This window comes from Gossypium raimondii, chromosome 4 (assembly GCF_025698545.1).
Source record: "Gossypium raimondii isolate GPD5lz chromosome 4, ASM2569854v1, whole genome shotgun sequence".
NCBI lineage: Eukaryota > Viridiplantae > Streptophyta > Magnoliopsida > Malvales > Malvaceae > Gossypium > Gossypium raimondii.
Window position 1 is genome coordinate 37112702 of NC_068568.1, and position 14957 is coordinate 37127658.

At 30.5% G+C, this 14957-nt stretch overlaps 1 protein-coding gene across 1 annotated transcript; it reads left to right on the top strand.

Annotated features, from left to right (window-relative positions):
- The first annotated feature begins 6300 nt into the window (after positions 1-6300).
- On the top strand, positions 6301-11971 carry LOC105779995 (very-long-chain aldehyde decarbonylase CER1). The gene is made up of 10 exons (XM_012604045.2): positions 6301-6414; positions 6497-6720; positions 6796-7028; positions 7112-7331; positions 10015-10393; positions 10490-10597; positions 10676-10876; positions 10965-11063; positions 11173-11346; positions 11434-11971. Exons 1-10 carry the CDS (start codon positions 6334-6336, stop codon positions 11608-11610), a joined length of 1896 nt encoding a protein of 631 aa, XP_012459499.1. The 5' UTR covers positions 6301-6333; the 3' UTR covers positions 11611-11971.
- Positions 11972-14957: the final 2986 nt, after the last annotated feature.

Genomic DNA, 14957 nt, shown 5'->3' on the forward strand with positions numbered 1-14957 from the left:
GATTTGGGATTCCTTTAAACCTTCAAACATTCTGTTGACCTAGGGAATCCCAAATAATCCACCCGTTAGCTGCATAATCAATTTGAACTCGTTATCATCCTACCACAGCCAACACAAAGACTTACCTAACCAATTTGAACCCGTTACCGAATAAATTACCGGCAACCAGAAATAACTATTAAATTTACCGGTGTCGAAGCTCCACCGAATTATCGTTAAACAAAACATACCTTCAAATTAAAAAAATTACTAAATAAACAAAAACACAAATATATAAAAAAAAACGCTCATCATCTCTCTTCCATTCATCCTCTAACAAAATATACGTAAAAAAAAATTGTTTTCCTTCAACTTAGATCGATCTGTCATTGGGGGTTATATATACCAATTTGGTCACGCCAAAGAGAATGAATCCAACAAATAAAATATTATTTTTATACTTAAATTTAAATAAAATATTTTTGAAAAAATTAAAAATAGTATAGTTAGAATGACTCCACCAATAAGAAAACATTTTTTTTATAATTTTAAAATTAAAAAAAAAGAAGTTGGTTGGCACATTGAAAACCGGTGGCGCCAAATTCTTTGGCTCCACTAAAAAAATATATTTTTTAAAGCCCCCAATTTTTTAGAAATAGCAGCATTTCCCTGATAATTATACATGTGTCTTCATTTTACATGGCTCTACCAAAAAAAATGATTTTTTTTTACCTTGTTTGCTGACGTGGTAGTGCCAAACTCTTTAACTTCACTAATTTTTACTGTAACTTTCAAGTATAATAAAAAAAAGTAAATCATTTTCGTAATTAATCAAAATTTTAATATCATAATTATAAAAAAAGCCCTTTTACGGTCATAGGTTGGGGACCACACAGAACTTGAAGAATTAATAATGACTTTATATAAATTAAATTTGCATTTGTATATGTGTCATGGAACATTAATGAGTTTGCAACTTTTGTTTTAATTTTACCTTAAAAATTATTTTGGTCCACGAATTTTGAGAAAACGAGTTCGGGAGTCAGTTACGCACGAGGAAGGGTTAGCACCCTCATAATGCCTCAAAATCGGTTATTTAATGTCTTAGTGTCGAGGGCTAAAAAATTTTTAAAACAACTCAAATGATGAAATCTGAAAAGGATAATCAATTGTTCAAGTCATGTAAAGAAATCGAGTCTCAATATGTTAGGGTACAATTTCTTAAAATCCCCGAACTTTGAATATCACTTTTATTTTATGCGAAAATCTTCATTTTGAGAAAGCATATGTCATGCCCACATTAGGACACAACAAGTTAAGTTTCCGAAAATGATTTTTACTCCTGCATTTTGAATAAAGAATATTCTTGGTTATTTAAGATTAACAAAGAAAATCGGAACCCAATACGTTAGGGCTCAATTTATTCGAAAATCCCAAACTTTAAATATTGCTTTTATTCAAAAAAAAAAACTTTGAATCAAGAGAAATGATTTTGATATCTTGACAAAACCAAAATATATTTCCCAAAGGGTATGTTAAAAGTTAATGTACAATATAAAACAAATACTTTAATTTAAAATATATATGTATATGTATTTACAAAATATATATATACAATCACAATATACAAGTAAATTTGAATATATGTGCATGCGTATATTTAACACACATATATAAGTATACATATGTAAAAAATTGAAACATGTAAAGCAAAAAACTTATAATAATTTCTAAAATATGTATTTATATTTTATAAAAGTACATGTATATGTACATGTGAAAATTATGAAAGTAAGATAAAAATATAAAAAGTATGTATATGCGTATGTATTTATAAAAGAAATGAATAAGTATATATAAAATATAAAGTATATAAAAGTTAAAAGATAAATAAAAAATAAAAAAGTATGTAAAATATATGCATGCATTTATATAAGTTTAATAATATATATATTATATAAAGAAATATGCATATATATGCTATATAAAATGCGTGTATAAGTTTAGAAATAATTATAATAACAACAATAATATTATTAATAAAAATAACAATAAATAAAATAATAAAATAATGGCATAACATAATTATGATAATAACATTAAAAAATAAAAAAATAACTAAAAAAATTGACTAAATTGAATTAAAAATGAAAAAATGGGGCAGATTCGAAGCAAACTAAAAGGGCAGGACCAACTTGAATGTGCACATAACAGTGGAGGACCAAAAGGGAAATTATTCCCGCCTTCGAAAACGTTGCGTAGTGATGAGCGAAATTGAAACAAAAATGCAATATGCGGCTGAAATTAAAAAATAAAAAAGGGTTTGATTGCAGTGCGCCGCAAAAAGGAGGGACTAATAGCGCAAATATCCCATTTAAGGTTGATATGCGCGGACCCTGATGCTGGTCGGGTCAACGCGCGGACCTGGCCATTAAAACGGCACCGTTTTTGTCTTAGTTTAAATTAAACAAAACAAAACAAAAAAAATTTAAAATCATTTTGTTCTTTTTTTCAAAATAATGGCTCTGCTAGGGTTTTCTTAACCCATCTTTGTGCCGCCGCTCAGCCTATGCCCAAGCCCCGATTCTGACGGAAAGGGCACCAGCTTGACGACTCCGGCGACTAGGTAAGTTCCCCCCTCTTCTTTTTATGTTTTTAAACGGAAAATAAATAAAAAAATAAAAGGGAAAAAAGGGAAAAAAATAAAAATAAAAACGCAACTGAGAATGATGAACACCGAATAAATAAAACGGAAAATCACCTTTTGTATTCAAAATTTTTTGTATCTATTTCGTATCAGTTTTTTTTGTATTTTTTCGCTCTCCTTCGTATCTCCTCTCCCTTTTCAGTGTATAGATTTAGGCTTGTTATAGCCTAAGAAAATACATTAGTTTTACAATACTATTCTTTGTGGACTCTTAGTCCGCTCTTGCGTGTTTTCGTGAGGAGTACGGCGCGCTTGGCGAAGATCGGCCTCGAGACGTGCGGTGGCTGGAGACTGGTGGCTGCTAAGGGATATGCGGCTAGGGTTGCTGCTTCTGTATATTTGCTTTGGGCTATGTTGAAATCGGGCTAGGGTAAAACCTAGGTTTTGGGCCGGTTAATGATATTGGGCTTGTAAAAATGGACTCTTTATTTGTTTTGTTTACTTTCTGTTTGGTTCATTATTTCTATACGCGGGCCCAGGCAATAATTGGTATTACACCTTTTGTGATTGTTTGAAAAATCATTAAGTCAGAATGCAAAAATGATATCGATATCAAAGACGGTATCGATAAAAATACAATAGGCATCGATACTTTTTTAAAAGTATCAATGCTTTTTGTTTTTGTTCAAATTTTATTTCAAGTTAGTAAAAAAATTTGGAATCGATCTTGAAAAAGGGTACCGATAAAAATTGTATGGGTATCAATACTTTATGAAAGATATAGATACTTTTTGTAGGGAGCAGTTTTTTCAATCGATTTAAAAATATTTCAATTGAGTTAAAAAATTTTAAACCGATTTTGAACTTTGTCCAAAAATTTTCTAAGTGCTTAAAATATTTTCTAAGATGTTTGGAAGTCTTAAATAATTTTATGCTTTGAACTTTACAATTACTTTGTTCAAGAACAAACTTTATTCAAAAACATTTTTATCATTATATCAAAAACAATTTATCAAATAAAGCTAGTTTAACAAACTTTAAACTTTAATTTTTATTTCTTTAATTTTAGATTATTTCCCCTAAGATTTGATATCTCACTTAACTGTTTGTAATTAGGAGTGAGCAAAATTCGATTCGACTCGAAAAAATCGAAAAAAATTCGAATTTCGAGTTAAACGAATCGAGTTATTCGAATCAACTCGAATTTTTTTCAAATTTCGAGTTCGAATCGAGTTGAGTTTTCGAATTGGAATAACTCGAATAATTCGAATATCAAACTATAATATTTTACATTTTTACCCTAAACTCTCAAACATTTTTACTTTTCCCTCAAAACTTTTACTCCTTCCCACTTTCCCCCCAAAACTTTTACTCTCCTCCCCTCCCAACCACTCAATCAACCCAAAATTCATTTCCCACCAAAATTTTACTCTCCCATTTGCTTTTTCTCAAAATTTTACTCTCAAAAACCCTCAAAACCTTTTATTTTTCCTCAAAATTTTTACTCCCTCCCACTTTTTCCCTAAAACTTTTATTCCCTTCCCATCCCACCTCTCATCTACCCCAAACCCTCCCCCCTCCAATTTTTTTTTAAATATTTTCCCTCCAAAATTTTACTCCCCTATTTACTTTCCCTCAAACTTTTATTCTCCAAAACTTTTTATTTTCCCCCTAAACTTTTACTTCTCACCCTTTACTCTCAAATAAAAAATCAAAATTATCCAAAACAAAAAAATCACTAAACATAAATAGTATTAATTTTATTTATATCTACTATTTATATTATTAAATTAAATTTCACATTTTATATTATTTATATTATTGAATTGTTTAGTCATATTGAATATTTATATTAAAATTGAATTATTAATTATGTCATAAAATATTCGTGTTAAAATTTTATACTGGTATCAATTTCACATTTTATTTTTAAAATAACTTTTACTAAAAATCATATTTTTACATTTAATATATTTTTAATTCCAAAATACATAGTGACAAGAATCTGAAGATAATTGAAACAACTAAGCAAGCAAAGAAGCTAACCAGTATATAAAAAATTAATAAATTAATTATGAGGTGATGAAAGTTAATAAAAAAATTGATTAAGGTGGGCAAATTTTATTACGATGGGTGACAGTGGTTATAAGAACCCAAAATTATTTTTTAAAATTTAACTCGAACAAATATATTCGATTCGATTCAATTCGAATTCTATCTCACTCGACTCGATTCGAGAAAACTTCAAATAAAGTTAGGATGATAAAATGCTATTCGAAAACTCGTTAACTCGAAAATTTTAGATTCGATTCGATCGAATGCTCACCCCTATTTGCAATCAATATACGAATTTATTAAAAATTCAAGAAAAAAGAAGTAAATTAAATATCATATATATATAATTTATATGAATTAAAGATATATTGTTAAAAATATTATAGTATTAAGTAAGATATAAATGATTTTATATTATAACATAAAACCATAAAGTTACATTCATTTAAAAAAAGTAAAGTGCTTAGAATAAACTTAAATTTAGATGATGTTTGATAAAAAAATTAATTTTAGATGTTTTTATAAGTTAAAAAATTAAGGGTTGAATTTTTAATGTTAAATTTAATAAGCAATGTTACAAATTTTATAAAAATAAGTGAAAATGTAAATATACAAAAATCTGGAGTGACAGGGGTTGCTTACCCCGTAATGCCACCCTGATATAGTTAATGGCAAGCAAGGGTATGAAAACATGACAACTAAGGGTGGGCAAGGACAGTGCTGTGGGTCTTGCTCTGCCTAGTAAGTAGGTTTAGGCTGGTGAAATTATCGTTGAGGCCCCTATACTCAATGGCGGAGTCTAATAGAGGCCCAAGGAGGCCATGGTCCCCCAATATTTAAAATTTTTGTAATTTGGCCCTTTGTAGTTATATTATGGCCCTCCCAAAAATATAAGTAGGCCTCTTAAGGTTAAGATTTTTGCAATTTCTCCCTTTGTATATAAGCAGGAATATTGCTTCTTTTGAATCGATTGGATTGATTGTTATGCTGGAATATTGCTTCTTTTGAATATATTATTTTTATGTTTAAATCAATTGTCATGTTAGAATACTGTTTCTTTTGAATCGATTATTTATATGTTTAAATTGATTGTCATGTTGAAATACTGCTTCTTTTAAATCGATTGCTTATATGTTTAAATCGATTGTTATGGTAGAATACCGCATCTTCTTCTTTTGAATAGATTACTTATATGTTTAAATCGATTTTTATGTTGGAATACTGCTTTTTTTTAATAGATTATTTATATGTTTAAATCAATTGTTATGTAGTACATCTAATTTTAACTTGACCCCATAAGATTAATAACCAGACTCCACCACTACTTGTATTAGAAGTTAGATTAGACTAACAACATATCGATGAGATTAACAATATATTAAGTCTCATTTAATTGATAATTGATAATGCAGGAGCAACTGAGGCGTACGGTTGGGCACAATAAATGGATGAGTTGATCCGGTGATTTTAGTTGGTTTGTTGTAAAAGGACCTAAATCTTGGTAAAGAAAGGGCCACCGTAATCCCAGCAAAAACAAAAAAAAAAAACAAAAAAAAAAGGGGCCACCATAACGTGTCAATCTGTAAGGGTAAAAACTTTACACTCAGAATACTATATATAATATCCACTTCCAAAGACATTTGCATGTGTAGATGCTATATAGCTACTTAAGCATGGCTTCTAAACCAGGACTCCTCACTGACTGGCCATGGAAGCCTCTTGGAAGCTTTAAGGTCTTGTTGATTTCGTTTTTTTAATTTTACCAGTTCTTTTTTTTTTTTAAATTTTTATTTGAGGTTTGATGGATTTTTACAGTATATAATCCTAGTTCCTTTGATAGCGGAGCACATATACTCGTTTATGGTGAAGGATAATAAGGATATAGACGTGTCCAAGCTGGCCTTATTCCCATCTATGTTATGGAGAATGCTTCATAACCAGCTATGGATTAGCCTTTCTCGTTACCGAATTGCCAAAGGCTCCAATAAGATTGTGGACAAGGGCATTGAATTTGATCAAGTGGACAGGGAGAGGGACTGGTGAGCAACAAATTTTTTTTTCTTAATTACTCAATGACGACAATTATTAATTAATGGATGCATGCATGCATGCAGGGATGATCATATAATGTTCAGCGCAATCCTGTTTTACTGGGGCAACAAATGCGTTCCAGGAGGTTCACGCGTACCCTATTGGAGATTGGATGGTGTGATTATAACCATGTTGCTCCATGCCGGCCCTGTGGAGTTCCTTTACTACTGGCTTCATAGAGCACTGCATCACCATTACCTTTACTCTCGATACCATTCTCATCATCATTCCTCCATTGTTACTGAGCCTATTACTTGTAAGACTTCATCACCTACGTACGTAATTTAATCAATCAATCCACATGGTTATATGGTACTGAACCATCTGTGGCTGTGGCAGCTGTGATTCATCCATTTGCAGAGCACATAGCATACTTCCTCCTGTTTTCAATACCCGTCTTTACAATGGTGCTAACTGGTACCGTCTCCGTTATTGCCTTAGCTGCCTATGTCACTTACCTGGACTTTATGAACAATATGGGCCACTGCAATTTCGAGCTTATTCCTAACTGGCTCTTCACCCTTCTCCCTCCTCTCAAGTACATCATTTATACTCCATCGTAAGTCCTTCCTTTCACTCTAACTCAATTAAATAATTTTAAATTAAATACCTACCTACTATACTTTATTTTATGAAGACTGCCTTGCTTTAAGAACAGGAGTATTATGATAATAATTTTATTTTATTCATGCAGTATACTTGCTATCTTATCAATTACAGTGTATGCTACAAGCAAATTATAAACAAATAAGATAATTTGGGTAAAAATATTTGTTTGTCCACAATTTTATTCTATCTGGGTTGAAGGCAACCAAGAATAAGTATATTTATGTAGGTTTATTTAAAGTAAAATTAAAATTACTACAGAATATTTATAAAATATATTGTATTTAATTTTAATTACAAAAGTTAATTGAATAAATTGGTCCTTATATTGTAAAATGTTATAATTCCTGAACTTTGAAGGACATTATATCAATCAAGTCTTTTATTACTAAACTGACTTTAAAATTAACCAAAATTTTGAATTAAGAAAAACTAATTTTAGGTTTTAGACTTTTCAAAGGACATATTCAAACTTCTCATTTTTATTAATAGTTTATAGTTTTAATTTGATTTTCATTGTTACATTTTAAGTTTTTATTTTAGTTTTAGCGATAAAGTTCTGCCGTTCTCTTTTGATTTTTTAACTTTAAGATTTAATTTATAAAATTAATTTTTGAGAATGGAAAGACTTAATTATATAACCGTAATTAAAACAGTTTAAAACTTGAGAACCAAGGTGAATGGAATATTTGGTGCTTTTCCTCAAATAAATTGTTGATATTGAGACATTTTCAAAGGGTTATGGGTTAAGTTGGGCTTTGGAAAAATAAATTTTGGTAAACTTTTTAATGTAAACAACTGAAAATTTATTTGATATACAATTGTGTTTTGGATTCTACAAACAAGTTAAGAGTTTAATAAGTGTATTATAAGATATAATAAATAAATGTGATATTTATCATATATTCAACTGCTTGTAATTAATATACAAATTTATTACAAATGTAAAGAAAAAAGAAAATTAAATATCATATATATAATTTATATGAATTAAAGCTATATTATTAAAAATATTTTAGTATTGAGTAACATCATTAGAATAGATATAAATGATTTTATATTATAACATAAAACCATAAAGTTACATTCATTCAAAAAAAAAAAAAAAGCAAAGTGCAATATTTGTATCAGAATAAATTTAATTTTTGATGTTGTTTGATAAATTAAAAATTTTAATTTTAGATGCTGCGACAGGGCCTGCTTACCCCGTAATGCTACCCCTGATATAGTTAATGGCTGACGAGGGTTTGGAAACATGACAACTAAGGGTGGGCATGGCACTGCTGTGGGTCTTGCTCTGCGTAGTAATTAGCCTCAGGCTGGTAAAACTATTGTTAAGTCCCTGTATTAAGAGTTAGATTTGTCTTTTTTATTTAAAAAATGCACAATCAGTCTATATTTTAAATCAAAAAAGCAAATTGGTCATTTTTGTTATAACTCTCATCTATTTGTACCGTTAAAAACTAGTGTGATTGATAAAATAACCAAAAGACGACACGTTGCATACCACATGTATATCATGCTGATGTACATAGATAGTTTTTAATAGTAAAAATAGATGAAAATTTTAACAGAATGATCAATTTGCTCTTTCTAATTTACCTGTTCATTTTTAGATAGACAAGGTAAAATGTAATTCTACTCCTACTAAAGGGACCTCCATTGTAGTTTTAGTTTAAATATCGATGAGTGATTAGGACAGCTAAATACCTTTTCTACAACATTACCGACATTATACAGTGGTGACATTGTGCATTCAATATTCCTGTTAGGTTTGCCAAGTTTCTCATTTATTTCTAGCGAATCAAACCTAATCTATCTATTTTTGCCCCTTGTACTTGAATGGACGGTTGAGCAAGTTTAAGAAATTCCTAGTGCACCACCTCTCATATAAAGTATTAGGGTTTGTTTAGTATTATTTTTTAAAAGTACTTTTGGGATTAAAAGTCTTTTTTTAATAAGAAATAATGCGAAACAAATAATTTTTAGGGTCAGAAGTGCTTTTGAATTAAAAAGCGAAAGCTTTTTTTTTTTAGCTTTTGCTATTGATAAAAGTACTTTTGGACCAAATGATAGTTTTAACTTTTATAATATATTTTATATAATATTTATATTTTTATGTAATTATTTTTCCATTAAATTTTATTATATATAATATAATATTTTTAAATTTTATTGGTTACATTTTATTATTTAAAATATAGTTTATATATTCAAATTAAATTTTATGAATAATTAATATTATTTTTAAAAATATTTAAAATTTATATTTCATATATTAAAATATTAACAACAAATTATAATAAATTATTTTTATACTCTTACTAAGATATCATAATATTAACTAATTTGAATATTATTTAAATGCATATTTATTACTTTATAACACCATGTCTAAAATAGACATTTTATTTCTCAAAACACTTTTGACAAGAATACTAAATACTTAAATCCTAAACCAAACTTTTCTAAAGTACTTCTCAAAATAACTTTTCCACAGCACTTTTCAAAAGTAATGCTAAACTAGCCCTTAAACATTATTAATTATCTTTAATCAGCGTGCTTTCCTTAAGCATAATAATTAATGATAATAACACCTAGTAAGAGTATGAATATATTTTGTGAATACTGGACAGGTTTCACTCGCTGCACCACGTACAGTTTAGAACCAATTACTCGTTGTTTATGCCATTTTATGATTACATCTATGGCACAATGGACAAATCTAGTGACAGCTTATATGAAAAATCACTGAGAAGGAAAGAAGAATCACCCTATGTGGTGCATCTAACGCACCTAACCACACCCGAGTCTATTTATCATCTCCGCCTTGGATTTGCCTCTTTCGCCTCTAAACCATACACACCATCAACTTGGCACATGTGGCTCCTTTGGCCTGTCACACTGTGTTCCATGATGCTTACCTGGATATATTGTTCCACTTTTGTTGTCGAAAGCAATCGGTTTCATAATATCATACTACAGACCTGGGCTATACCCAAGTACAACATACAGGTATAGATATCAAACAACATGACTTTTTATTTCTTGTTTAAGACACTAATCCATCATAACTAGTCTCTGCTGCAATTGGGTTCATTTCATTTGTAGTACCGCTCGAAATCGCAAAAACAATCCATCAATAACTTGATTGAAGAAGCCATATTAGAGGCAGAGGAAAAAGGTGCTAGAGTGTTGAGTCTAGGCCTCATGAACCAGGCAAGTATTTTGCCCCCATAAGCATATATAGATATCTATATAACAGAAAAAAACCATGACGATGAAATAAATGATCAGGGTGAAGAGCTGAACATGTATGGTGGGGTGTACATGCAAAAGCATCCCCAGCTTAAAGTGAAGTTGGTAGATGGGAGTAGCTTGGCAGTTGCAGTTGTGTTAAATAGCATACCCAAGGGAACTACACAAGTAGTCCTTAGAGGCAAGCTGCCTAAAGTTGCTTGTGCTCTTGCCTTTGCGCTATGCCAAAAGCGCATTCAAGTACGTACGTGCATTATTAATTAGATAACTCCAATTCCAAACCTCCAACTACTTTTTCTCTATCATTTTCATTTACGTATCACCGTAGGTCTCTGTATTGCGTGAGGATGAATATGAAAAGCTTGATAAATTACTTGGCACCAAGTCTGAGGGTAAATTGGTTCTCTCAAAAAGTTACACTTGTAAGGTACCTAAGCCGGTTCTCAATTATCACTTCAAAGTACAAAGCCTATCCTATTCTTAATGAAAACTAGGTTGAATATAATATTGGATGATGAATAATATATATGTTGCAGACATGGTTAGTTGGAGATGGATTGAGTGAAGTAGAACAAAGGAAGGCAAGCAAAGGAACTCTATTTATTCCCTTCTCGCAATTCCCACCAAAGAAGTTGCGAACAGACTGCTTCTATCATACCACACCGGCAATGCAAATTCCGTTGGCCTTTGAGAATGTGGATTCTTGCGAGGTTTGGCCATCAACATTTACATACTCCATTTAACTCATTGTAGATATTGATGCTCATTCTTTCATCGCTTGGTTCTACTTTGTTCAGAACTGGTTGCCGAGGAGGGTGATGAGCATATGGCGCATAGCTGGGTTAGTACATGCACTGGAAGGATGGGAGGAACATGAATGTGGTTACACCACGTCAAACATTGAAAAAGTTTGGGAAGCAACTCTCAAGCATGGATTTCAGCCTCTAAAGGTCCCTACTCATTTGAAATCCTAGACATTTGTCAGCCCCTCCTCTCTCTCTATATATCACATCATATCATATCTTATGGTCTTCTGAATTATATAAGTACAGTTTTAACTACTAATTAATAGTGGACCACACCATTGTCTCATTTCACAATTTGTGAGAAATTTTTTTGGTGTAAGTTTATTACGATGTTTTGATGCTTTCAAAAGATTATTAAGTATTTGTATTTTATGTTTTATGGTGTTATTGAGATGTGAAAGGTTGTTTGTTGCAATGATTTATACTAACCTTTGGTTAGTTTTACTTATATATATAATAAATTTCTATTTGAGTTGGTGTTACACGTCAATCGGGCATCAGTTCAGTTAGGGATATTATGATTTTAATATTTTAATATTTTTAATTGAGTTGAGGAGGAGTTATAGATAATTTTAGATATTGTATCAGTTTTTTTTTAAATGAATTAGGTTGAAAGTATATGCGTAATTACTTTAATTCTCACCCTCCCTCTTAGGAATTGAAAAATGTAGTTGGGTGCTCTAATTACAATTAATTAAATGGGACCCCCAATTATAATGATTACCCAAACTTGTTACACTTATAATTGGAAGCAATTACATCTTTCTTTGACAATGAAGGTGGTAGTAGTGTTGAGCCTTGGAGATAGCATTTAATATAAAAAATAATGAATCGAAAAAAAAAAATCCAAACCAACCTAAAAGTATCAAACAAAATATAATTGGCCTAGTTGCCACCTGTACAATCAAACTTAATGCTTTCACGGTGATTAGGTTGGCGACCTTTGTACGGAAGAACTAATTAAATTTGCATTTGAATATCTGTCATGGAACATCAATGATTTTGCAACACACTTGTGCTTTTGTTTTAATTTTTTCTTGTTTGTTTTCGTTAGGATTACAAACTTCGTTGATAAAGAGTATTAATTATTGTAAAAGCCCAAATTTGGTATTAACCAAAATAAAAAATTTATATATATAAAATAAATAATAATAAATGTCCAGTTTCTTTACAAATTCAACCCAAAACAAAATTATTCTTGCCCATTTAAATTACCCAACTCTACCCTAACCCAAAATACAACCCTAAGCCCGGTTACAACCCAAACCCATTGACCCAAGCCCACTAAACGTCAGTCCAAAAACACCTAACCCTGGCCCAAATCTCCTAAGCCCAAAACCAAGAACAGAAACCCTAGGGTTTCTGGAAACCAAGCCGCCGCCAACAGCCCACAAGCGCGCCTCCAGCCTTCCCTCGGCCCCACGAGCCTTCACACGCCTCAGCCGCCTCCGAGCCGAGCCACGCCACACGCCTCTGTACACACCAGTTGGCCCTCCTGCACGCCGTATCTGCAAAGGACAAACAAACAAACAAAAGCAGAGACAGCAGAAAATACACACGGAAAAAAACGCAGTAGAGAGGAGGGGAGCGAATCAAAATCGTAATAGCAGGGAGAAAAAAAAAAACAAAAGAGGGATTTTTATTTTTCCTTTTTGGCCATATAAAGCCATTACGAAATATTTGTAAGGACGCATATTGTATTACGCATAATATCAATACAAAAATAAAAAAAAGACTGAGCCTTTAGAGGTGATTTTCGAGTCTTTTTTTTTCTCGTTCTGTTCTTGCTCTCTTTTCCATATGCGCACACTGAAATACAGAAAAAAATCAAGAAAAGAAAAAAATCAGATTTGAGAAGAAGAAGAGTTAAAGGTTATTACCTTTGTCGCGGCGCCGAATCCTTGTCCACTTCGTCATCGTCGAAGATCGGACGGGGATACAGAAGGACGGAGCGGCACTAAGAAGCATTGAGGTCTTTAATTTTTTTGTTAAAAACGATCAAAACATCTGCTGATTTTAGGGTTTAATTTAGTCTCTATAGAATGTTATAAACGACGCCGTTTAGAGGCTTGCAACCCGCGCGGTGACCCGACCCGGGGCAGGATCCGCGTGCTTCTGTTCATGGGTTTATTGCGCAATAAGTCCCTTCCCATTAGATTTTATTTCAAATCGTTTCTCCTTCAGGTTTTAAAATCGTACCACACATTTTATTTTATTTTCATTTCGATCCAAAGACAAACGACGTCGTTTTATCAATCAGATTTGAATCCTTGCACTTATGCGTTCATTTGCAGTTTTAGTCCCTCGGTTTTGTAATCCAGTACAAATTTTATCTTCCTTTTACTTTTATTTATGTTTGCTACCAATTAAATTTTGTTTTAATTTCAATGTAATTTTTGTTCCATTATTTTCTTTTATTTCGTTTTTTTATTTTATTTCATTTCAATTTCGACTAAGCTTTTATTAACTTAATTTAAAATCAAATTAGTTTTATTTTGACGTAGTTTATTTTTAGTATCATTTTAATATTTCAAATTAATATTATTTTAAATTTATTAGACATTATTTTTAGAAATTCATTATAAACTTTTGTTTTCAAATGTAACATCTTATTATTTAATTCATCATTTGTTAATGTATATATTTTATGAAAATTTGATATAACTTGTATGTATCTTAATGTTTTATTTCATATTATATCTTAAAATTCACCCTTTTTATATATGGACTACATGTGTGATGTTTACATGATAACATTTTTTCTTAATGCTAGTATTCTTATGTATGACTTATTAAATTATTCTTTTCTTGGGTATATCATTATTCTGATCTTATTATGCCTATTAAAATGTTATATGTGTTCATTTGAAATTGATTTTATTTTTAAAAGAAAAGAACTCACTTTGAATCCTTTATATACTTCAATATTTATGTATATATGTATTATTATATGTATTGCTTTTATTAATTTAATATATGTATGAAATTATCTCCGAATATATTTCAAATTCAACTATTCAATGGTTATTTTATTTCAAATCTATTCGAACGTGTACGTAATATATTTTAGAATTTTTATACATAGGATCTTTTTATCTTGAAGTATCTTTTAAAAAAATTTGGTAATAAATTTATTTAGCTTTGAATATTGATTTTGATATTTGCATAAAATGATTAAGATTGTTGGTGTTAGTCTTGTTTGTATTTGCCTATTACTTGCTTAATTGCTCCTTAGTGTAAGTTTAAGCTGCTATTTATCTCTTGCATTATGTTTCACTCTTCTATCATAATTCGTTTGTAAGAATTGTTTTATTTTAAAGCACAACAATCATTCTATTTCAATAAAAACCTAGCGTTTATATTTCTTAAGAGAATTGTACCCTAACTTACTGGGTTCCAATTCTTCTCGATAAATTTAGATCGCTATGTGCTTATTTTATTAAAACTGTACAATTTAAAAACGAAGCATCTAGGATTTCAGAATGTTGGATCCTAACTTACTGAATGTGACATTC